General features: G+C 36.0%; 1 protein-coding gene and 1 long non-coding RNA gene across 3 annotated transcripts; both read right to left on the minus strand.

Annotated features, from left to right (window-relative positions):
- Positions 1-8,066: 8,066 nt before the first annotated feature.
- LOC132270015 (uncharacterized) lies at positions 8,067-8,807 on the minus strand. Its single transcript, XM_059771239.1, has one exon. It carries the CDS (start codon positions 8,805-8,807, stop codon positions 8,067-8,069), a length of 741 nt encoding a protein of 246 aa, XP_059627222.1.
- Positions 8,808-22,475: 13,668 nt separating this feature from the next.
- On the minus strand, positions 22,476-24,225 carry LOC132271191 (uncharacterized). 2 transcript variants are annotated; one of them, XR_009469663.1, is made up of 4 exons: positions 24,110-24,225; positions 23,954-24,019; positions 23,712-23,872; positions 22,476-23,629 (listed from the first exon to the last, which is right to left on the minus strand). It is a non-coding gene; the product is annotated as an uncharacterized LOC132271191 (long non-coding RNA). The 2 variants fall into 2 exon arrangements; XR_009469662.1 differs by lacking the exon at positions 23,954-24,019.
- Positions 24,226-27,423: the final 3,198 nt, after the last annotated feature.

Below are 27,423 nucleotides of genomic sequence, written 5' to 3' on the forward strand. Positions count from 1 at the left end.
CATTTGTTCTAATAAATCTTAATCACAGAACTCGTCAAAATCTGCACTGCAAGCTCGTTTCAGACCTTGCCCTCTTGAGACCAATTTGTTAAAAGATGGAGGGGTGGAGAGCCGTGTCGATGTGCCAGTGCCAGGAAGAACAAATTTACATAGCAGGGCTTGATCTCTTTTGGTATTTGGTCTTAGAAAAGATAGTGAGGTGGCCAGAGATACGGGTATTGGAGATCTCTTTTGGTATTTGGTCTTTAGAAAAGATAGCGAGGTGGCCAGAGATATGGGTATTGGAGACGAAAAAGATTGAGGGACTAAATGTTGTGACAATTGCTCAATTTTTAGCCTCATATTGTATAGATCAAAGGTAAACAAAACTGAGAAGGCAAAGATGAGATGCAAAATGTCTACCTAGAGAGAACTGATATAGGAGGAATAGAAATAGTCAAATAAGATCAGAGAGCCAAAAGGGTCCTTTTCAATTAGCTGTAAAAAGCTAAGTCTGAGCTTATCTATGAATCAATGGGGTTCTTGAGAGAGAGAGGGGATATAGGAGGAACAAAAATAGTCAAATAAGATCAGAGAGCCAAAAGGGTCCTTTTCAATTAGCTGTAAAAAGCTAAGTCTGAGCTTATCTATGAATCAATGGGGTTCTTGAGAGAGAGAGAGGGGATATAGGAGGAATAGAAATAGTTAAATAAGATCAGAGAGCCAAAAGGGTCCTTTTCAATTAGTTGTAAAAAGCTAAGTCTGAGCTTATCTATGAATCAATGGGGTTCTTGAGAGAGAGAGGGGGCAAGTTCACAGATCTGCTAGATTTTGTAGTTTGCAGTTGCAGAGAAAGGGAGGGGGCAACTTCAGAATTGAGAACGAGAATAGAGATGGAGGTGGGTTTTGAACTTCTGATTCTTGTAGATTGTGTAGCTTGCAGTTGCACAGAGAGAGAGGGCAAGTTCAGAGTGTTTTGCCAGAAATTAGGGCGAGTTCACCGTTGAGAACGAGAATAGAGATGGAGGCGATTGGGAGGCTGAAATGATTTGCCCTAACCAATTTTGTTTTTGTCTCGCTGTAATATGTTGCCCCCGCTACAGTGCAAAGTGGGCCGGTCATTTTGTGGAACACATTAGAAGACCTTTTTTTTGTTCCAACATTTGGCCCAAATTTTGAAAGTATTCTGACACTGTTCAAACCAACATAGCCTATGCCAAACATGTTCTTGGGCCTCAATAGTGCTACTGTACAGAAGGATAAATTGAAAATCAGTGTTCACATCGAGCAAGATAGGTTCGAAAGAACCCTTTTCTTCTACGTCCCATTAAGCTTTGGAAGTTACTAAATTATAAACTAGAAATTTAGACTGCCCAAAATGTGATAACAAAATAGTGGACTTTTCTTTTCGATATCCCAATTGAAAAATGTTTCAAATGCCTTTGAATTCATACTCAATTTAGCAGATATCTTGGTCGAAAATAATTATTTATCTGTCTGAAAGAACTCGCTACCACCATTCACAGAGATGCTTGTTACTCTTCTTCTTCTTCAAGGTGTGGGTGTTTGTCGGCAAATCTTTATATTTTATATTCTGAAATTTTAAATTTTTGCCTCCTTGGATTTGTAGAATTCTCAATTTCGGTACCCTTCTTTCTTCCTCCTTTATCCCTCTATTTATAACCTTCTTGGATTAATAAGATTATGACATGTGTCATTTTCTGATAAGGACATAATCATAGTTGAGCCAACGGATGAATGTCACTATCTTTTATTTAATCATCTGTGGGCTAATTAAATAATAAATAAATATTGAAATACTGAAATATATAAATTTTGTATTACAGTTTTATAGAAACTCTTTTAATAATAGTATAGATTTTTAGGTAATTTGTAATTTGAATTTATAGAATTTTTTTTAATAATACTATAGATTTATTAGGTAATTTGTAATTTGAATTTTATTAAGTAATTTTTAGAATTTTATATCAATTAATAAATATTTTTTACATTGATAAATAAATACTGAAACTCTTTGCACATTTAATAATAGTATAGATATAGATGTATCAACACTCCTATCAGATTTGTATTAGAGGTGTAATACCCCCACATTTTTCACGCATAAGTTGATCAGGCTTATACACGAAAAATGAGGGATATCAAAAACAATTGGTAATATACAAGCGTGGAATACAAAATGATAATAATAAAAGAACTTAGACATGAAAGGAAAACTCGATAATAAAACATTCATCCATCCTTTATTAAATACAATACTCCGTTATACAACTTGGAAATCCTATGTCAAGGATCCCTATATATAAACTTGAAAGTTCAACGTCGGAAGTAAATAAAACTGAAAGCAAAATAATACATGAAACTTCTATCCTGAACAAGACAGTAAAAATAGATGAGTTCGGATGGTGGTCCCACACTGCTAAGCCTCAACCTTGAAACGGGTACTGACCGTATCCTGAAATAACAACAATGGTGGGTCAACCTCACGAGCAAGTCGTCTCTACTATGACCCAAATCAGATAATCAAATAAATTAATCATTACTATTCGGAGGTATACTATATCTGTACACACCTTAATGAAACTACACAATGTATAATATAACCTCAACCAGAATAGACGGTGATCACTTAGACTCACATGAGGTGGTTAAGTGTCTCCTTTCCCTACCTGGGAAATCAACTATTAATACAAGGTGCACGGTACTGACAACACAGACTATAAGTCCTACACAGTGGTAACACATCTCAAGGTACTAATGAAGATACTGAGCATATCACTTAAGCAACACATGCCAATAATATTAAACCACATACCCCGACAGCCACACATCTATCTATGGCAACGAATGCATAAGGTATAAACGAGTCTCAACTTATTAGTCAGCTCATATGGTTCTATATGGCAACACATCCATATAATATAAATGCAACATAATTTATTAAGTAGTCCATTTACCACCTGAAATGCACATAGCATAATAATAATGATTTATATTTCATTAACAATATAAATAATCCCATAATGGACAATTTATATGAAGAAAATCATGCAATCATTTAATTTAACATTAATGATTAATACCATATAAAATAATAACACAATTAATATTTTAATATGTCATTAAATTAATTACATCTGTTAATAGCGATCCGTACTGTAAACGATACCATTAATGTCTAGAAATATTAATCGGACATAATAATAATTAACGGGTAATAAAAATAATAATTTAATGTCCCGTTAAACCCGTAATTACCAACCTAGGCCCAAAAATGCAAGTTGAAGGCTCTGAAAATTACAAAACAGTCCCTAGGGGTATTCTGGACTTTTCCAGTAGCTGTAGGGGTCCTACACGCTCCCTCACGCGCCTCCTAGAGCTTCCTACACGCGCCGCCACCTTCCTCACACGCGCATGCGCTTACACGCGTCCCCACGCACGTCTGGCATCAGCCACGCGCGCGTTGATGCATCCTACTGACGTGGCGCTTCCTGGTTCGTTGGTTGCATCAAATCTCCGTGGGCGTGCTGCACTGGATTAATCTACTAATTATCATCTCATCCAATGGTTACTAATCCGGATACACTGAAGTAACATGGACTACGAAGTGCCGGATTAATCTGAAACTCCTAATGGCTAGGATGCACGCGCACACCATCCTTCAGTGCACCGCATCACACCAAATCACTCCGGTCACCTTCCTCACTGCCGGTGGCCGGAAACCTCGCCAGAAATTACAGAAAAATCCCGAAAAATTCCAGAAAATTCTAAAAAAATCCCTAAAGCCTTAAATAATTATTTTCAGCTATAATTTAATTACATAGGCCAATAAATAAATATTTACCACCTTTAATAATTAAAAATTTCTTTATTTTAATAAACTAACAATTAATTTATTAAAATTCCTAGCATGGTTTTGATGCTCCAAAATAACCTAAATAAATTAAATAATTATTTTATGGATTCAAAGGGGAAAAGTAGATAATAACTTGCCTTATGGATTTGAAACAAATCCGCTGGTTGCGCGTAGTCGGGTAAAATCACCTACACCGGTCCAAGCTTCCTTCTCTCTCCCTTTTCCTTTCACTCTTATAAAATTGTTCACTGTTATCTTTTTGTTTCCTATCCTACTAACGTGAATCCCCTTCATTTGATAAGTTAACTAACACATATATATATATATACTAACTTATATAATATAAATATTACAAATATCTAATTTATCATAATTATCAAAACCTTTCCACTTATATTACTTTAAACCATGCAATCTAAGTCAAATAATTGGCATAAAATTCCACCATAATATCCAATTTACATCATGACATATTATTATTATTATTATACTATAATACAAATGTAATACTTTAATTAACTAATACAAATGTAATACTTGAATTAACTAATACAAATGTAATACTTTAATTAACTAATATTAATTAATATAAAACATAACCAATAAAATATATAAACTAACATTATAATTTATATAGAACATACAATCAATATTACATGCACAAATAAATAAAAATTAATTTAATAATTTAGCATACACAATTAAAAAATGAATAAATCTACACATTAAATAATTAACCTAATAAAAAATTAATTTAAATAAACTCTTTAAAAAAAATACGGGTTTAGAGTAAGCGCACTGTCATGGGTTTAGAGTTTCAACGCCACTTTAGCTACTCCCGTTGGCACCAAGACGTTGTTTCTACTCTCGTAAGTATTTGGTCAGCCTAACTCTCATGCCCACCTTAGCCAACACATTCCCCTCGTGCGCTTACTAGTGTTGTGGTGGCCCTCGCCTTCTCCTCACTTAGCTTGCATACTCACATACACTAAGGCATTTAAGTTAGAAAGGAAAAAATACTTCTATTACTACAAAGAATGTTGTGCACAAGGCTAGCTCTCAAACTCTCTACAAAGCTCTCAGGACTCACTTTAGGACTTGATGGCTACAAAATGATGTCCTACTTCTATTTATAGGCATCCCAATCCCTAATGGACAGTTAAGATGCATTCTAACCGACAGTGGAGATCGATTCTCTAGAATCTTCTCCCACTTTCTTCACACTTCCATATATATTTACAAGTATCTATAACATTCTAGAACTCTCCATACTACTCTACACAACTCTGGAGAACTTTAAAAGCTTCCACACACTTCTATAATATTCTACATATATCTAGAATCTTTAACAAAACTCCAAATAATTCTGAAAGACTCTAGAAACTCTTCTCGCCATGCAATTGCCATGCAGCGTCTTACTCAGCGCCTGCGTATCGTCTGCATGGCCTAACCTCTATAGGTATGGTGGGACATTCTCCCCCACCCATTTCCGTGAGGCCCATCACGGTTTCTTCAGCTAACCCAGCCTCTTGCAGGTCATCAGTATTTGTACATATGTCCTTGGCCCAAACGTGCGCGCGCCATTAGGGAGGTGTGAGGTCCTCACGAACTCCATTGTATTGACTACCACCTCTGGACTCTCCTTCCTGCCCACGAGTGTCACCATGCATGCGGCCTTGCCTTCTTCGCCTCCAAGTATCATCAACGCACCAAGGCATGGTAGTGGCGCGACATTGTTTCTGTCCATGAACTCCAGCCCAACACCATATCGTGGTCGTCCATCTCCGCAACCAGGAAGTTGGTCTTGCCCTTCCACCCTTGCATGCATAGCTTCACCTCCTTGCATACTCTGCTCATGCGTGCCTCCTCAGAGTTGACGGTCTTAATCTAACCCTCCGTCTTGCGCATCTCCAAGCCTAGTCGTTGCGTATCATTCGGGGTAATGAAGTTGTGTGTGGCACCCGTGTCTACCAATGCTTGCACAGCTTTGCCACCAACCTGCGCATCCACATAGCGCATCCCATATCATTCGGGCTGATATGCAATAAAAAAATGTGCAATGAATTCTACAAATGATAAGTGTAAAAACACAATAACAAGAAACTCAATAATAATCAACCACATACCCAACAGCCATAAAATCTGTCCCGGTAAAGTGAGTCTAAACTTATTAGCCAGCTCTCATGGTTCCATACATGCATATAAATAACCAACCACATACCCAACAACCATAAAATCTGTCCCAGTAAAGTGAGTCTAAACTCATTAGCTAGCTCACGTGGTTCCACACAGGCGTATAAAAGTAATAATGATTGCAATTTAAATGACATAATAATTTCCATAAGATGCACACATTATAAAACATGTTAATGATTAATATCATCAATGGCTTATAAGCTAATTAAATTTCAAATAACTTTCGTTATATTTTAATAACAACTATGGCATGATTAGTTTCATAAAATAAATTACAATTTTAAAAATAGTCCATTATGAGAATATCCGAATACTCATAGTGATTAAATACATTTATGACTAAATAATAATTACAAATATCATAAAACTACTTAACACTTAACAGTAGTTACCAAGCAAAACATCACCCAATTAATTTTAAATACCAACATTAGCATAATAAAATATTTTCCATAAATAATTCATCTCGGTTTAACTAATTTTCACGACGCTATCTCACTAAAATAGAAATAACTCCTAGTAGGATAGGAATCTGAAAATGAAATTGGTACCATTGGAAAGCTAACGAAAATCCTTAAATTTCAACTCAAGAATGACCCAATTTGGAGTTAAAACGACTAAGTTATGATCGTTTCAATTTCGTGTCACAAAACAGGCAAAATAATAGGTTGAGCTCAAACACTACTGTGAGCGCGCCCACACCGGATCAAAAGCTAAGCTCCTGACACATGGCGCATTCTAATTCGCTACCACATCAACTCTTGATGGTGCACGCCATACCATATCATTTCTCACGACTGCATGAGTGCATTCATGCGCATATGCCGCACCTTATCGAAGCTTTATATATCATCAGGATTGATGGTCCAGATCCGTGCGCGCATGGTGTTTCATGTAGCCGCATCACACTGGATCACAAACCCTTCTTCTCTATCAATTGTCGTCGCCGGTGGCCGGAAAACTTCGCCGGAAGTTGCAGAATGCATAAAATGGACGAAAAATACAAAAAAAAAAAATCTAAAAACAAATTCCAGAAAAATCTATAAAATTCCTAAAAATTATAGAAGCCTTGTTTAACCATTTTAAAGTCATAAATGCAACAATTGGTCCCATAAAAATTCTAAAACACCTCAAACTCATTTTTATTCTAAAATTCATCATAAAAATAAATATATAATTAATCACCTAAACTAGCATGATTCTTGATCATAAAATTGCATAAGCATAGAGGTGAAAACTTTATAAATTCAAAGGGGAAGAGAAGAGCTTGGACTTGCCTTTGATTTTCGTATTGAAATCAATCTGTAAGTCTCCTCCAGCCTTTTCCTCAAAACTTCTTCTCTAAATCCTACGGTCCTCTCTGGTTCTCTCCTTCCTCACTCTCCAGACCAAGGTAAGCATAGTATATATATATATACCAACTCTCTCTCTCTCTTTCTCTCTTCATAAATATTCATTCTCTCTCTAATAAATTCTTTGGAGTCTTTCTCATGAAGTCTTTGAAATAGGCTATGTACAACACACGAAAGTCCTCCATCCATTAACTATTGGAGCAGATATCAGCCCATTTGTCTTCTATTTTACCAACCCCAACATAAGATAGTCAAAAGCAATTCAAAAGCTATTTTGTTTATTATTATTATTATTATTTTTTGCTGACAATACCTAGTGCTACACAATCCCCTTTAAAGATACGAAACTTACTAAAATCAAACTATTAAATGTAGTTCCCAACCCACCAGTCAGGGGCAGAGCCAGGATTCAATATAAGGGGGGGCCATAGTATTAACAATTTTACCAATATAATATAATAATATTTTAAGTGAAAAGTACTTCATGATCGATTAGATGCATACAAAAATATATCTAACCAAAATCTGGCTAATTTATTTACAAAATAATAATTGGCCTATATCTAGTCAAATATGACATAGATATATATACAAAAAAAAAAAAAAAAAAAAAAAAAAAAAAAAAAAAAAAAAAACCCAAACAACTACTACAAAAGCTGAGCTCAACGATCTTTTAGAGAAGAAAAATCATCTATAATTGAATCTGTTCTAAAAGTCTGAGTAATTTCTTTTTCAATACTAACGCTCAAGTAATCTGCAAGAAACTCATCCTCCATCCTGTTGCGTAGTTGTGTTTTGACAAGTTTCATAGTTGAAAATGCCCTTTCTGTAGTTGCCGTGGAAACGGGAAGAGTCAAGACAAGACGAATCAACCTATCAATCAAAAAGTAGATTTTTAACTTCTCTGTTTCCACTAATCCTCTATATAGCTCAGAAATTGTCGACATATTTTTCAAATGTGAATGAGCAAGCACTTCAACCTTATAACGTTGCAATTGGAATGTCAAAATAATCCTCTCTTGGTCTGTGAAATCTTGAGGATAAAATTCATCTACAAGCGTACAAATGTCTTCAACGTTAAACAACTTGTAACCATCTCTAGGATCCAAAGCTGAGCTGAGAATAACAAGTTTCATTGCCTTTTCACTAAACCTGTTATTCAACTCCTGCAATTGCGAATCAATTGTACCATAAAATATATCAATCCGATAGTGGTGCTCAAGTGTAATATTCTCTTGTAGGTAACGTGACTGGCCCTTAATTTTTTTCGTATAAGGAACACTCAAATCAGGCACATCAATGTTGTGGCGCTCATAAAATGATTTAACAATATCAAGTAAGTTGTTCCAACCATTTTCTCTCAATTTCAAATTGATTTGTTTTGTACTCGAAACCAATTGCATAGCATTTACGATGTCTTGAGATTTTTGTTACAAAGCTTGACAAAGGATATTAGTTATTCCCATGATATCTTTTATCAGATGCAAAATAAACATAAACTGAAATGATCTAAGAGTATTAAAAGCAGTATCAGCATCTCCCCGGCTCTTGTAATTACTTCCATCTTCAATGATGTTTTCAAGAACTGAACATGTTGGACTAACTAACCTTATGAAACTACAAACAAATTCAAAATGGGAGCTCTAACGAGTATCTCCAAGTCATTGCAAGGTACCAATCTGATTAGCTCCTCGGCCGGTTTCAAGTTCATCAAGATCTATCAAATGGGCAATTTCCATAACTTGAGCAGAATGTAATTCATCAATTCGTTTACAAGAAGTTCCGATACTATTGATAATGAAGTTCAAATTTGAAAAGAATTGATGGACGACAATTACTTCTCTAGATGCGGCAACTAATACTAGTTGTAGTCGGTGAGCTAAGTAATGCACATAATATGCATAAGGACAATCATTAAGAAATAATGCTTGCAAACCATTCCATTCACCACGCATATTGCTAGCACCATCATAACATTGAACTCAGAGATTGTGAACATCAAGATTATAGTGAGAAAGAACCGCACAAAGATCCTTTTTTAAATTCAATGAAGTTGTATCTTAGACATGCACAAGATTAAAGAAATGTTCTTGTAAAAAACCATCCTTATCAACGTATCTTAAAACGAAAGCCATTTGCTCTTTTTTAGATTTATCACGAGCTTCATCAACAAGAATATAAAACTTGGCATCGCCGATATCTTCACGAATCTTATTTCTCACTTTTGTAGAAAGAATATGCAAAATCTCCTTTTGAATTTATGGTGAGATATACTTGGCATTCTTTGGAGCATTTTCAAGAACAATTTTAGCTACATCATCATTATATGACGCAAAAGCCTTTACCATTTCAATGAAATTACCTCGATCACTTGATTGTAGGGATTCATCATGCCCTCTAAAAGCACAAGCTTGATAAGTAAGCCATTGGACCGCATCAATTGTGACCTTCAATCTCAATCAGTTATTTGAAATTTGTTCGGAAGTTTGTCTATCCATCACTATATCAATATGACAAGGTTGATTCATTAAGTCCTTACATGCTCTCTCAGCAATGTTATGAGCAGAACATGGACTTCCTCCCATATGATTTAAGAAAGCACACTTATTGCCATAATTAACTTTCTTCCAACTTCGAAATCCTTCACTAGTGAATGCATTGGTTCCGGGACACCCTGTTGGTTTCACTCCAAAAAGAAAGCAAGGTAAGTAAAATGCAGCATCCTTTGAAGGAGAATACTCTAACTAGGTAAGGAATAATTTAAACTAAGATGATTGAAACCGATGAAGATGCTTTTTCGATCCAGAAAGCGGATATTCTGAAAGTGGAATTTGGTATGCTTTCGCTTTGATGTAAGCTCGTCGAACTTCATCACGTTTGTCAACAGGATAATCCCATATTTGACGACGTAATCCTGGATCACGTTCAAAAAAGGTAGGATTAACTTTTGTATGTTCAACTCTTGGAGATTTTGGAGGACACTGGTTATCATGAACCGAAACATCAACATTAGAGGCGGAAGCCGCGGAAGGCACATCATTTTTTTTTAAAAAAGAGTCAATAGTTCTTTTTGGCTTCACCATCGTATAACACTGTACCTAAAGAAGGTAATTCAAATATAAACTTTTAAAACCTAGGGTTTTACATTGTAATTTAATCTATCGATCCTAAATTCTAATAAGCATAATTGAGTAAAAATAATATTACACCCTCATTGCATACAAAACAATTAATTTAAAATATAAAAAAGTTATCACTCACAATTGTGCGCCTGTGCAGTGTATAAAAAATAAATTGTGCCTATGCAGAGTATACAAAATAAATTATGTATTAAAATTTCATTGAGTCAGGTTTAGAGAAGAAATTCATTTTGGTTACAATTAAAATTTCAATCACACATAACATTGTACATAGATATATGCGTCTAACACAAGAATAAATTAATAAAAAAATAATTGATATTCCAACTACGAAAAAGTAAACTAAAAAGAACAGGGCTATAGTCTATAGATATATTATATATACTCTAATCTCTATGATTCTATGCAAAAAGAAAACTGAAAAGAGCAGGGCTATAGAATAGATATAGCATAGAATAAACTAAACAAGCAAATATACATACATGATAATGGAAAAGGGGAAATTAAATTAATGGGTAAGAGAGAGAGAATTGAGAAGGGTTACCGAATGTCAGAATGTGGAATAGCTCTTCGCCACCACCATGCCTTCAACTTCGCCGGAATTGGGTCACCATCAACACTATTTCGTCGCGCATCACTGATTGTTGGCGCCTTAGCTGAATCGTAAATCCTTGCTCGTGGGTCGCAGCTCTCAGGTCAGTCACGCTACTCCCTGCTGCGTCGTTGTCAAAATCCTCTCTGGCCGTCCTTGGGATCACAGGTTCTTCTCACCATCAATTCCATTCGCTTAGAGTTGTCAGGCATCTAGATATAGAAGTTAGTTTATTGGCGTTCCCTCTCATCGGCATGTGCGGTGTGCCCTAATATGCTAATTGCTGAATGAATTGGGGGGGCCGTACACTAATAAACTAATATATATATATTTTTATATATATATACTAATAAAATTTTTTTTTTAGGGGGGGGGGGGGGGGCCATGGCCCCTGCTGGCCCCCCTCTCCCTCCGCCCCTGCCACCAGTAAATACTAACTTCAAGTTCTAAAAAAAATCAAATAAATAATTCTTAACATTAAATAATTTAAATACACATAAATAACTAACTAACATTAAATAATTAAAAGCACAAAATAATAAAAATAAAAATAAAAAAATATATATTGATAATTTAATTTAATCCAATTTAATCAAATAAAACTCATGTAATAATTTCCTTCAAATTACGGGGTATTACATTATCCCCCCCCCCCCCTTCTAACAAAGGAATTCCGTTCCCGGAATTCATCACATACCTGAACTAAATAGTTCTAGGTACTTTATATGAATTTCATCTTCCCATTCCCAAGTGGATTCTGCCTCATTATGATGACTCCACTGGACACGTACAAGAGGAATAGTCTTCGTGCGTAGCACCTGATCCCTACGATCCAGAATACAATAAGGTTGCTCCACATACGTCGCATCGGGCTACAACTCAATCTCACCCAGATCTATGTGCTGATAACCATCCTCGTCGCGGAGAAATTTCTGTAACATGAAAACATGGAATACATTGTGCACCCTATGTAGATTGTCTGGTAGCGCCAACCGGTACGCTACTACTCCAACTCGATCTGTGATCATGAAAGGACCCACAAAACGAGGAGATAACTTCCCTTTCCGTCCAAAACGTATTACTCCCTTTATAGGAGACACCTTCAGTAAAACCTGATCTCCAACCTTGAACTCTAATGCACGAGTTTGACAATCTGCATAGCTTTTTTGTCTACTCTGAGCTGTATGCATACGATCTCTAATAAGAGCAATCTTTTCTTACGTGTCCTTAATGAATTTAGGACCCAGAAATCTGCTCTCACCAACCTCTAGCCAACAAATAGAAGATCTACACGATCGACCATACAAAGCCTCAAATGGTGCCATGCCAATAGTTTTCTAATAACTATTGTTGTATGCGAACTCAGATAATGGTAAATAATATTCCCAATTGACCTTAAAGTCAAGAACACAAGCCCTGAGCATATCCTCCAGAATCTAATTCACCCTTTCAGTTTGTCCATCGATCTGAGGATGATAGGCTGTACTGAGATGTAACTCTGTACCTAAAGCCTGCTGAAAGCTTTCCAGAATCCCGATACAAAATTTGGATCTCTATCTGATATAATGGATAATGGTATACCATGCAGCTTCACTATCTCTGCTATATAAAGTCTAGCATACTACTCTGAAATGAAATCGGTCCGAACTGGCAGAAAGTGAGCTGACTTGGTCAATCTGTCAACAATGACCCAAATAGAATTGTGATTCCGGTGTGAAGTAGGCAATCCCTCAATGAAGTCTATGGAAATACTTTCCCATTTCCACTCAGGTATGGGAAGTGGCTGTAGAGATCCTGGCGGTATTTGATGATCAATCTTCACCATCTGACAAGTATTGCACTTAGAAACAAAAATTGCTATGTCCCTCTTCATACCTGCCCACCAAAACTGACGTTTCATGTCCTGGTACATCTTGTCCCCACCTGGGTGCACAGAAAACTGAGAACTGTGCGCCTTCGTCATCACCATCTTCCTCAAATCATCAATAGGAGGAACTATTAAACGTCCTTTGTACCTCAAAACCTTATCTGAGCCTACGGAATAAAATGAAACCTCACCTAAATTTAACTCTGCAACTCTATTAATGCATTGTCGGTCTGCGAGCTGAGCATCAATCACTTTGTTGATGATAGCAGGGGTCACTACAACACATGCCACAAAAGCATCTGATAATTCATCGATTGTCCGCAAAGCATTCCATTCTGTGGCAAATAATACTGAAAGACTAACGTAGGGTCGACGACTGAGTGTGTCTGCCACTACATTCGCTTTCCTTGGATGATATTAAATGAAGAAGTGATAATCTTTCACAAATTCTAGCCATCTGTGTTGTCTCATATTCAGTTCCTTTTGCATGAATAGATACTGTAGGCTCTTATGGTTACTAAATAATCGAAAGTACTCCCCTAAAAGATAATGCCTCCAAATACGTAAAACAAGGACAACTGCTGCTAACTCCAGATCATGAGTAGGACAATTAAGCTCATGCGGCTTAAGTTTACGGGACCCATATGATACTGGTCGTTCCTCTTACATCAAAATATAACCCAAACCTTGCAAAGAAGCGTCGGTATATACTAAATACTTAATTCCACTATGAAGCGTGGCTAGAACTGGTGCAGAAGTTAACTTAGTTTTCAATGCATCAAAAACAGTTTGACAAGAATCATCCCATACAAATGGTACATTCTTCTTAGTCAAATGAGTAAGTGGACCCACAATTTTGGAAAAACCCTGGATAAATCTGCGATAATATCCTGCCAATCCTAGAAAACTGTGGATCTCTGTCTGTAAGGTAGGCTGTCCCCACTCCAGAACCGCTGAAACCTTGGCTGGATCAACTGCTAATCCTTTTTCTGACACTATGTGTCCCAAAAATTTGACTTCTCTCTGCCAAAACTCACACTTCTCAAATTTTGCATTCAACTGATACTTTTGAAGTGTCTGCAATACTGTGTGTAAATGTCTGGCATGGTCCTTTTCTGACTTAGAGTACACCAGAATATCATCGATGAAAACAATGACAAATTGATCTAAGTACTCTCTGAATACTCTATTCATCAAGTCCATAAAGACTACTGGAGCATTAGTCAACCCAAAAGGCATGACCCGAAATTCATACGATCCATACCTGGTGAGAAATGCTGTCTTTGGGACATCTTGCTCTCGGACTCGAAGTTGATGATACCCAGATCTCAAATCTATCTTCGAGAAGTAAATGGTTCCCTTCAACTGATCAAACAGGTCGTCAATCCTTGGCAACGGATACTTGTTGCGGACCGTGACCTTGTTCAATTCTCTATAATCAATACAAAGACGAAGAGATTTGATGAGCGCTAAAAAGTGTGTATTTAAACCCCTTAAGCTTAGGTATTCTAGAACTTTTATCTATCTTATTTTACCGTTTTGTATTGATTTCGTGTTGTTTCCATTTTCAGCTACTTATCCCCAAAATAAGCTAACTCAGCCAAATAAGAGCATAATTGAAACAATTCTGGGATGATTCAAAGAAAGGAGAAAAGTAGAGCAAAAGGAAGCTAAGGGTGGAATTTCAGCAACTTCGATCGATCTCAAGAAAAGTTCGATTGATCCAACTTTCATCTATCTCAGCACTTCAAGATAGATCTGAGCCATGTTTGTCCCTATACAAAGATCTCAAAAATTCGATCGATCTAACTTCCTTCTCCGATCGATCGAACACTGTTGTCCTGATCCAAATGATTGATCTTATCCAGTTGTACCACCCTACCAATCACTTTTGTCCTTTTTCCAAAAATATCTTCAAAATATCTCGGATTTGTTTTTATCCAAAAAGGCGCCGCCATTGAAGATCGATCCAACTTCAGTTCAATAGATCTCATCCATGTTCGATCGATTCAAGTCCAAGGTTCGATTGATCGAACTTCCTCTAGTGCAAAAAAGTTAAATTTCTAGCTCACAAAAATTGTCCCTTATCCAATCATTGGGGAATATTTGTTGTACGACCCCAGCTCATTTTGGGTGTCATTTGACTTACCTATATAAGGATAAGGATTACTTTTTGTATTAAAAAGAGAATATCATATTATATCATATCATACCATACCTTAAAGAACTCTTAGGGAAGAAGCAAAGAAAAAGAGGAGGTTAGAGACACTATTAGAGATTCTTCATCAACCAAGGAGCAGATTTCTTCCATGAAGCTTGCCCTTGAAGGTTGGAGGACATCATCCATGAGTGGCTAGACATCCTCTTGGGGCTAGAGTTAGCCCTAAGCATGCTTTCTACTTTTTGATTTATGTATATTTTAGGAGATTTGTATTGTGATTCATGTCTTGACACTTTTATAAATATAGATCTTGTTTCTTCAATGATTTATATGGTTTAATGCTTCCAATTGATCATTTCATTCTATCCATATGTCTATGTATGTTAGAATAGATGTTTATATGTTTATCTCTATTTCTGGTGTTATTGATGCATGTCTATGTGTGTTGATGTTATAGATCTAGAGATTGTCAAGACATAGTGCTTAATGTCATGTTCTTGTAGTTTATTTGATGGTTCATACTCATTTCTTGATGGATTGTGCATCTCCCTTAGTTTAATTAGTTTAATTTCATGCAATTAGTTTAGTTGTAGTGTAGTTGTTAAATGGGAGGACAATCAATGCTTGCTGTTGATGTTCCATACATATGAAAAGCAAGTGACATGTGTCACTAACCTTGTGATGTGTTTGGATTGTGAGCTTAAAGAAAGGATTAATGGCTTAATTTGATATGTTGTACTATTCACCATGTTGTTTAGACAATATATGCTTAATTGTCATCCATGCTTGTTGAAATAACCACACACACATACTTTGTTGCAATACATGTTCTTCCACTCATTAATCATTCATCAAAGGTGTAGAAAAGCTATGCTTGGTGGTGATCTATAAACCCCAAAATTAAGCTATGCTTAATTTGTCATCTATTGCATTATTGTTTACTTTAGTTTAATTTGCATCTAGTTTAATTCAACTAACCAACAACCAATTTGATCACTCGACCTACTAACCCTAATCTTGATTCTTCAACCTAGTACGACACTCAATCCCTTGGGACGATCTCTACTCACCCTAGCTATATTTTTAGTAAAAGGTAGTAGTGGCAATTTATAAATGTAAAACTTAGCCACACATAAATATAAACTTTGGAGTGCGACGACCAACACACCTAGATCCATCCTTCTTCTTCATAAATAAAACCGGTGCTCCACATGGTGAAGTACTCCTCCGAATAAACCCCTGACTGAGAAGCTGTTGAATCTGATCCTTCAGTTCCCGCATTTCCACTGGTGTCATTCTGTATGGTGTTTTAGCAATATGCATGGTGCCAGGAGCTAAATCAATGACAAAGTCTATCTCTCGACTTGGTGGCAGGCCAGGAATGTCTTGAAAAACATCCTAAAATTCTTGCACGACTGGAATACTATCAAGTGATACTGTAACCTCCTCTTAATACTCCTCCTCAAGGTAAAACAAATGAATACTAGATCCACCATCTGGTCATGGCATAACAATGAGATACATCTCCTATCGCGGTATAACAAATACAATGGATTTGTCATGGCAGTTAACCTGAGCATTGTACTTAGATAACCAATCCATCCCAAGTATCACATCATATGAATACATGTCTAACACTAATAGAGTGGCAAGAAATCGAAGTCTACCAATGTCTATAGTGACATGTCCATAACTTTCACGTAAAATGGTGTCAACTCCCAACGGTGCGGAATGTTGAGAGGTTGGTCACAAAACTGAGTTACCATACCAGATGAAGCAACAAAAGATCTAGACACAAAAGAATGTGATGCACCAGTATAAAAAGGAATACGACCAAGTCTACCATGTATAGGAAACATACCCTCTATGGCTTGGGGAGGCTGCACATCATACGGCATGACATTATATACTCTGCCATATTGCAACTGTTATGGGGGTTGCCTCGGAGGTGGTGGTGGTGCCGGTAAAGCTAGAAAGTTCGAAGCATGAACCCGAGGAAATTGCGGTGCAGGTAAAGGTAGTGGTGGTCTCTGTCCCTGCTGGCCCTGTTATGCCTGAGTAGTCTTTGGACACTTTTTGGCTGGGTGTCCTATTTCACCACACACACAACAATTTCATTTAAAAGGACCATATTGTCTCCTATGCTGGTTCCCTTGATACTGACCCTGTCCAGGCTTAAATGTTCCTGTCGGTTGTCTATGAACAGGAGCTCCATCTCTCTGACCATCATTACTTCCCTTGTTTTTCTTCCAAGGCTGGTGTCCCTGGATTCTGCCCTTATCATTCTATTTAATACCACTGCCACTGCCCTTCTCAAAGGTCTGATTCGCTGGGTCTCTGTCACCCCGCTTATTATCCTTGTTTTTCCGATAATCATGTCGCATCTGACAATGCTGTAAGGCAGCGTCAACTACCTGAGAGTAAGTAGTATAAGCTGGACTACCCACAATGTGTTGCTTAATGGGCCATATCAACCTATTTACAAAGCAATTCCGCTTTTTCTGCTCAGTGTCTACCTCTTCTGTTGCAAATAAGGATAAGCTAGTAAACTCCTGCTCATACTTAGCAACTGTTCTGTCCCCCTGCTGTAGGTCGAGGAACTCTTTCTTCTTTGCTGTTCTAATTGCAAATGAAAAGTATTTGTCATCAAAGCGGGTTTGAAACTGTGTATAAGTCAATGTGGATCGTTCCTCCATAGTGGTAATAGATTCCCACCACTGAAGTGCATCACCAACCAGCTTGAATATAGCGAGTGTTTCTGAACTTCAGTACATTCTACCATGCGGAGATGGCGTTCAATATCTTTCTTCTACTGATGGGCAATCTTTATATTTGTGGACCCTGAAAATTCTGGTGGACTCCCTTTCAAGAAAGAGCTCTTGGCTTTATCCCAAGTGTTCTGTTGTTCCACTGCCTGTAAAGGAATAGGTGCCTGTACAACCGGTATAGGAGCAGGTATAAGAGCAGGTGCTGGCTGAAGAGGTTGTTGATTTTGAAGAACCGCTGCCATGCCTGCCGCTACAGCTTGGGCAATAATTTCTTCGATATTCAGAGGAACCTCTAAATTATTTCTCTGCTCATTTTCATGTTCCAGGACCACCTTCTCGTCTTGAGGTTAATTACGATGTCAGCGTTCCTGCTTCCTCATAAATCTCCTCTGTTGTCGTCCTACCATTTTTCTGATAAGATAAAACGATTTCTCGTTAATACATAATAACAGGCTAAAATGGAGTACAATAAATCCTAATACTCAGGCTCTAAACATCAAAATACGCAACGCGGAAGTCATATAATGAAAGAATCCCTAAGGACACTTTAACCTGGAGTGCTCTGATACCAACTGTGATACCCTCAAATTTTAGCGTGTGGATTGATCAAGTCCACACCCAAAAAATACAGGGATATCAAAGACAATTGATAATAAACAAGTACATAATACAACATAAATAAAAACTGAAAGGATAAATTAAGCAGAAGGGAAGTCAAGTGATAATAGGGTTATAGTCATCCGAAACAAAATAAAAGTTCCAAAATACAACTTGGGAATTTCATAAAGAAGACCCTTAAATTCGAAACCAACTACATAACTGAAATAGACAAGTCTGATATTTAAATGGATAAAACTCCTACCCTGGAGTAAATAGTAATAGTAAATGTAAGGTAAATGCAACGGACAGCTAAAACCTTAGCCCTGCGGATGAAACTGACGAGGGCCTGAAATGTTTCAACAAAAGGTGGGTTAGACCCACAAGCAAGTCCTCTCTACTACATCCCAACAAAGAATCGATAAAATAATCATCTCAAATCAAAAACCATACCAGTAATAATATCTATTAATATAGAAATATACACTACTAAAATATAAATTATTAATCACTGATATGCAATAAAAAAATGTGCAATGAATTTCACAAATGATAAGTATAAAAACACAATAGCAAGAAACTCAAAAATAATCAACCACATACCCAACAGCTATAAAATCTGTCTCGGTAAAGTGAGTGTAAACTTATTAGCCAACTCACGTGATTCCATACATGCATACAAATAACCAACCACATTCCCAACAGCCATAAAATCTATCTCGGTAAAGTGAGTCTAAACTTATTAGCTAGCTTACGTCGTTCCACACAGGCGTATAAAAGTAATAATGATTGCAATTTAAATGACATAATAATTTCCATAAGATGCACACATTATAAAACATGTTAATGATTAATATCATCAATGGCTTATAAGCTAATTAAATTTCAAATAACATTCGTTATATTTTAAAAACAACTATGGCATGATTAGTTTCATAAAAAAAAAAAATTACAATTTTAAAAATAGTCCATTATGAGAATATCCGAATACTCATAGTGATTAAAATCACTTAATAACATACTAATAATGATTTATATCATTAATTAAAATAATACTACATTTATGACTAAATAATAATTACAAATATCATAAAACTACTTAACTCTTAATAGTAGTTACCAAGCAAAACATCACTCAATTAATTTTAAATACCAACATTAGCATAATAAAATATTTTCCATAAATAATTCATCTCGGTTTAACTAATTTTCACGACGTTATCTCACTAAAATAGAAATAACTCCTAGTAGGATAGGAATCTGAAAATGAAATTGGTACCATTGGAAAGCTAACGAAAAATCCTTAAATTTCAACTCAAGAATGACCCAATTTGGAGTTAAAACGACTAAGTTATGATCGTTTAAATTCCGTGTCACAAAACAAACAAAATAATACGTTGAGCTCAAACACTACTGTGAACGCGCCCACACCGGATCAAAAGCTCAGCTCCTGACACATGGCACATTCTAATTCGCTAATACATCAACTCTTGATGGTGCGCGCCGTACCATATCATTTCTTGCGACTACATGGGTGCATTCATGCGCATGCGCCGCACCTTATCGAAGCTTTATATATCATGAGGATTGATGGTCCGGATCCGCAAACGCATGGTATTTCATGTAGCCGCGTCGTCGCCGGTGGCCGAAAAACTTCGCCGGAAGTTGCAGAATGCATAAAATTGCCGAAAAATACAAAAAAAATTCTAAAAAAAATTCCAGAAAAATCTATAAAATTCCTAAAAATTATAGAAGCCTTGTTTAACCATTTTAAAGTCATAAATGCAACAATTGGTCCCATAAAAATTCTAAAACACCTCAAACTCATTTTAATTCTAAAATTCATCATAAAAATAAATATATAATTAATCACCTAAATTAGCATGTTTCTTGATCATAAAATTGCATAAGCACATAGGTGAAAACTTTATAAATTCAAAGGGAAAGAGAAAAGCTTGGATTTGCCTTTGATTTTCGTATTGAAATCAATCTGCAAGTCTCCTCCAACCTTTTCCTCAAAACTTCTTCTCCAAATCCTACAGTCTTCTCTGGTTCTCTCCTTCCTCAATCTCCAGACCAAGGTAAGCATAGTATATATATATATATACCAACTCTCTCTCTATCTCTTTCTCTCTCTTGATAAATACTCATTCTCTCGCTAATAAATTCTTGGAGTCTTTCTCGTGAAGTCTTTGAAATAGGCTATGTACAACATACTAAGGTCCTCCATCTATTAACTATCGGAGCAGATATCAGCCCATTTGTCTTCTATTTTACCAACCCCAACATAAGATAGTCAAAAGCAATTTAGAAGCTATTTTATTTATTATTATTATTATTATTATTGCTGACAATACCTAGTGCTACATAATTCCCTTTAAAGATACCAAACTTACCAAAATCAAACTATTAAATGTAGTTCCCAACCCACCAGTAAATACTAACTTAAAGTTCTAAAAAAATCATATAAATAATTCTTAACATTAAATAATTTAAATACACATAAATAACTAACTAACATTAAATAATTAAAAGCACAAAATAATAATAATAATAATAAAATATATATATAGATAATTTAATTTAATCCAATTTAATCAAATAAAACTCATATAATAATTTCCTTCAAATTACGGTGTATTACAGCCACGGGGTTAGAGTTTCATCACCACTTTAGCTACTCCTGTGCGGCACCAAGACATTACTTCTACTCTCACAAGTACTTAGTCAACTTAACTCACATGCCCCACCTTAGCCAACGCACTCCCCTCGTACGTTTACTAGTGTTGTAGTGGCCTTCGCCCTCCCCTCACTTGGCTTGCACCTTCACATATACTAAGGCACTTAATTTGGCAAGGAAATAACGCTTCTATTACTACAAAGAATGCTTTGTGCAAGGCTAGCTCTCAAACTCTCTACAAAGGCTCTCAAGACTCACTTTAGGACTTGATGGTTACAAAATAAAGTCCTACTCCTATTTATAGGCATCCCCATTCCTAATGGACGACTAAGATGCATTCTAACCGACGGTGGATATCGATTTTCTATAACCTTTTCCCACTTTCTTCACACTTCCGTATATATCTACAAGTATCTATAACATTCTAGAACTTTCCATATTACTCCACACAACTCTGAAACCTTTCACACACTTCTATAATATTCTACACATATCTAGAATCTTCTACACAACTCCAAACAATTCCGAAAGACTCTAGAAACTCCTCTCGCCATGCAGTTGCCATGCAGCGTCCTACTCAACGTCTGCGTGTCGTTTGCGTGGCATAACCTCCATAGGCGGGGCATGACAGCGCACTCGCAATAACATTACTAAAAAACTAGTACATTAAATCAAAAATATTACGCCCATACATTAAATCAAATGGTCTAATATGATGACATATTTCAAGTCGAAAGAGAAAATCACTATGCGCTTGGAACAATTTGTAACACTTAATGAAACATCTGGATTGAATAATACAAGGATAGAACATAAGACCATCCAACTATATTATGTCCTTTTGAACTATAATTTTGAACCGTGATTTGGAATTATCAACATACCCTCTCAATTAAACCAATTAACCAAATCTTATTCTCGTAGGGGGCAATTTATGTTTACATGAAGGCTGATTTGTACTTATAAAGTCTAATTTCTTTGTATGTCAATGTTTTAAACCGAAAATTAAAGGGAATATGGTTTGAAAGTATTAACCCTTCTATTCTTAAAGAGGGAGGGAGGGAGGGTGGGGTTTGAGTCCGGAGTTGTGTGTATTTGCTTTGCCATTAGTAAATTATATATATATATATATAAGTGAAAATAAATATTTTAAATGTAACCATTCATCAAACTGGAGATAAAGTGCCCGGGCTAAGGGTTGACGGTTCAACTATGGGACCAATCAGAAAGAACTATGAATGACGTCAAAAAACTATAGCAATTAAATTGAAAATAAGAAGCAAATAAAATAAAACAATGAACAGTACATTAAAGTCACAAATTTTTGAAAACAAAAAGAATATATAAAAAATTTTAAAAGATAAATAACTGCCCAAGAGGTTGCCATATAGCCTATATGTTTATGGACTGACTCAATATTAGCTTCCTGAATCTGAGTTTACAGAATAGCAATCATTTGCAAATTAGATCTTCATTGCAAGGGCTCTGTTTGTCTATTTTTAGAACTTTTTGCATGTATAACCATCAATTTGCTTTGTGAGTGTTAACATATTACAGTATTTGTAATGCTTGAAATACCACTACCTATTCATTATGATTTCTAATTATGTGCATTTTTTTTTTTTTTCTCTCTGGAAATAAACATGAGGGGAACTAGGTCTACCACACCAATCCATCCCGAACTCGGTGGTTAAACTCTACTGCGGTGACGATACTGTAGGGGAGGTCCTACAGAAAAATAGCTCTACGCCAGGATGATAAAAAGCTTAACACCTCTCATTCTTATTACATTTTTAATATGAAAAAGAAAAAATTCAAAATAAAAAAGATCGTCTTATTCAAAACACCAATTATGACAAGCTAGTCAAGTTTTCAATGAATAGTTCAAGCAAGTGGTTGGTTCATGTTTGTTTATCTAAGAAGGGAACTCAACAAAATTTATAAATTCAATTAATAAACGAACCAATGTCAAACACCCCTACTCGGTTATTCATGAATTTTATAGGCTCGTTTTGAGTCAAGAATATATATGTATAATAATTTATAAAACATGATTTCAAACCCAAAAATAATATTTGTCAAATGCCATTTATTTTCATTGCAGTCCTAACTAAAAACCCAACCCAAACCAATCCAATCCTCCCCATTTATACTCGTACAATCTAATGTCTTTTAAAATAAAATATCAACCCTAAGCCCATCTACTAAGGCCCATGGTATGATTCTGAGCAAAGTTCACTAATTTTATGATTCTTCTTATTATTAAAATGTTAAATATTCTAATGACTTTAATAAAAATATATTTTTTTTTTTTCAAATTTTCAAATTTCATATTCCTCTGCACTAGTTCCGTTGGCACCACTACTTCCGCACTAGTTTGGTTACTACTGCTCCTATGCAGATCAATGGAGATGACTGACCTGATACAAAAACAAGGTAATTAGCGTGTGCTTAATTAACACGACGAATTGAGATTAAAATCAAATTATATAAAGTTGATACCAGATGAGCAATAAAAATATTAATTTTTTTTTTTCAAATTTTCAAATTTCATTTTCCGCTGCCAATGCCACCCTTTTGCCTGGGGGAGGGCTGTCTCCTCTGGCAACTTCGCACTAGTTTCGGTTGCTACTGCCCCATGCGGATCAATCGAGATGACCGACCTAATATAAAAACAAGATAATTAGCGTGTGCTTAATTAAGACGACGAATTGAGATAAAATCAAATTAAATAAAGTTGATACCGGATAAGCATGGGACTGGAGCACGAATAGCAATAGCACGAGATGCACCAGATGCAAGACTCACATCTAAGATTTTGAAAAACAAAATAATTTAATAAAAAAACCTAAATAAAATTACTATTTGCAAATTACAATATCGAACAGAAGAGACCATACCAAAACCAAAATGAAGAGAAGTCAGTGAAAGGAAAATGATGATCCTGACGAACACCCAATAAGACATAAAATCAATGCAAAATTACATGTAATGTATATATGCGTGTGTATATATATATATATATTATAAAATCAGGAGAAATCAGTACATTAACCTAAAGTGAAAATTCAAAAACAAATATAATGTTTCATGCTAGTATAGAATAAGAAAAAAAAAAACTGATATATACAAGCAAATAAAAATTGAACCTAGATATAATATCTGTGTATATAAAGGAGATGTGTGTATACATCCATGTGTACCTATGCATATTTAGACAGTAATATGTGCGAGTATACATATATCATAAATTTAATTTTCAATTTCCAAGTGCGTGTATTGAAATGCGTAAATACATAATGTGTGTATGTGCTTGTATATGTGTGTGTATATTTGTGTGTAAATGTGCTTGTATATGTGTATGTGTGTGTGTAAATGTGCGTGAATGTGTGTGTATACCTGGATAGTGCACTGAAAGACTACCGGAGTAAGGAGAAAGTGATCACGTCATATTTGCTCGCTGGCTTTTCTTTTTCTCTGAAATGATGGTGTATTTGTGTAAATGTGCTTGTATACGTGTGTGTAATTGTGCGTGTATATGTGTGTGTACCTGGATAGTGCACTAAAAGACCACCGGAGTTAGAGGAAAAAGGGATCGTCAACATCATATTTGCTTGCTGGCTTCTCTTTTTCTCTGAAATGATGGTGTATTGTAATGAACGCATGACAGTTTTTTTTGGATTTTATAGAAAGTACCGTAGGCAGGAAAGGTTTGGGTAATAAAACCCAAACCATCACGTCAGTGGGTCATACCCGACCCGATTCGGATCGTATTCTAAGGCACCAATGGACTATGTGGGGTTTTTTTAAATGCACCAATGGACTCAGACAAGGGGATCCTACGTCTCCCTTCCTCTTTGTTTTGGTCATGGATGTCTTATCTACAATCATTAAGAACTCTGTTGATAGGAGTCCATATTTCAAGTTTCACTGGAAGTGTACTAGAAGCAGGATTTCTCATATTTCATTTGCTGATGAGCTGGGGCTTTTTGTCATGGTGATGCGGCTTCCCTTGCTGTTCTTACAGAGGCTCTTTAGTTATTTTCTTCTCTTTCTGGGTTGTCTCCTAACCCTTCAAAAAGTCTTATCCTTACTGCTGGTATTCCTATTGAAACTCAAACATGCTTAGCCATGGGGTGTGAGTTTGAGATTGGTGATCTCCCAATCAGATAACTAGGGCTACCTCTAATTTCTACCAGACTCAAGGCTACTGACTGCGGGGCCCTTATGGAGAAATTTTCGCAGATTACAAAAGGAGAAGATACAGACACTATAGAGAGTACTATTGGAAAGTTACTGCATCGGGATAGGTAGCTTTTGGCCTTGAACCTTCCCTAGTGTATTACTATCGGATTTACTAGCTAACCAGTGAACATTATGTCTTGAACTGTTCAGCCATTGATGTAAACCAAGACAATAGCAAACACACAATTCCTTCCCACACAAAGTCGGTTCTCACGGTTGTGTTCATATGGCCGTGAACAACGCCTGGTATTTCATGAGCGCTCCAGAAAACTTAGCCTTAGAAGTTCTCATAGAAGCGGCCCCACTTCACACTCATATAGGTGACTTCTTATTAAGAGTATCCTACCATACCCCACTTGAATTTTCAAGGTATAAGAGTCATTAAAAGCATAGCTTATCCTACTCATCGCTGTAGGTAACACTGTCTCATCATAGAAATGGGTAGAAGATTGAATCTTCCCAGTGCTTCTGGTGAGCCATTCAGAATTTGTGTTGTCCCTTTGAACCTAGATCTTGGGATCTCCAGTCAACTAGGTTGGGTTTCCATTAAGATGACTCGTTAGCTTTCGGCTTTAATCCCATTCCCCTCGATGAACTATATACTTGCTCTCTTGTCAAACCTTTTGTAAACGGATCCGCTAAATTATCTTTTGACCTGATATAATCTATTGAGATTATCCCACTTGAGAGCAATTGTCTAACGGTATTATGTCGTCGACGTATATGTCGAGACTTACCGTTGTACATATTACTTTGTGCCCTTCCAATTGCTGATTGACTATCACAATGTATACATATAGCGGGCACCGGTTTAGGCCAATTTGGAATATCTTCTAAGAAATTACGAAGCCACTCAGCTTCTTCACCTGTTTTATCCAAAGCAATAAATTCAGATTCCATAGTGGATCTGGCAATACAAGTTTGTTTTGAAGATTTCCAAGATATGGCACCTCCTCCAATAGTAAAGACATAGCCACTTGTGGATTTAGAATCATTAGTATCTGATATCCAATTAGCATCACTGTATCCTTCAAGTACTGCTGGATATCTAGAATAATGTAATCCATAACTTATAGTATATTTTAAATACCTTAGAACCCTAATTATTGCAGTCCAATGGTTCTTTCCTGGATTACTAGTATATCTACTCAAATTATTAACTGAGTATGCTATGTCTGGGCGTGTGCAATTCGTCAAATACATTAAGCTTCCTATAATGCGAGAATACTCAAGTTGTGATATGCTAGGACCAGTATTTTTCAATAAATGAAGATTTACATCAACAGGAGTCTTTACAAGACTACTATCCCCTTTATTAAAATTTTCTAATATTTTCTCAATATAGTGAGATTGAGATAATACTAGACCATCTGATGTTCTAGAAATCTTAATTCCTAGTATGACATCTGCTATGCCTAAATCTTTCATATCAAAATTTTTGGTCAACATCTTTTTAGTAGTTTTGATTATAACATCATTACTACCCATTATTAGCATATCATCCACATATAGGCACACAATGACATATCCATTTTGAGTGTTTTTCACATACACACATTTATCACACTCATTAATTTTAAAACCATTTGACAACATCACTTTGTCAAATTTTTCATGCCATTGTTTAGGTGCTTGTTTTAATCCATATAAGGATTTTACAAGTTTGCACACCTTCTTTTCTTTCCCTGGAACTATAAACCCTTCAGGTTGTTCCATATAGATTTCCTCCTCTAATTCACCATTTAAGAAGGCAGTCTTAACATCCATTTGATGTATTTCTAAGTTTTGCAGTGCTGCAATAGCTAGTAACAATCTAATGGATGTTATTCTTGTGACTGGTGAATATGTATCAAAATAATCCAGGCCTTCTTTTTGCCTATATCCCTTAGCAACAAGTCGGGCTTTATATTTTTCAATTGAACCATCAGGCTTCATCTTCCTCTTGAAAATCCACTTATACCCTAAAGGT

The sequence above is a fragment of the Cornus florida genome, unplaced genomic scaffold (assembly GCF_030987335.1).
Source record: "Cornus florida cultivar Cherokee Brave unplaced genomic scaffold, ASM3098733v1 CherokeeBrave_3.0.0_Hap2_Chr08, whole genome shotgun sequence".
In the NCBI taxonomy this organism is placed as follows: domain Eukaryota; kingdom Viridiplantae; phylum Streptophyta; class Magnoliopsida; order Cornales; family Cornaceae; genus Cornus; species Cornus florida.

Coding starts and splice junctions, on each gene's coding strand:
- LOC132270015 (XM_059771239.1), bottom strand. CDS start 8,807: ATGCAATTGGTTTCGAGTACAAAACAAATCAATTTGAAATTGAGAGAA.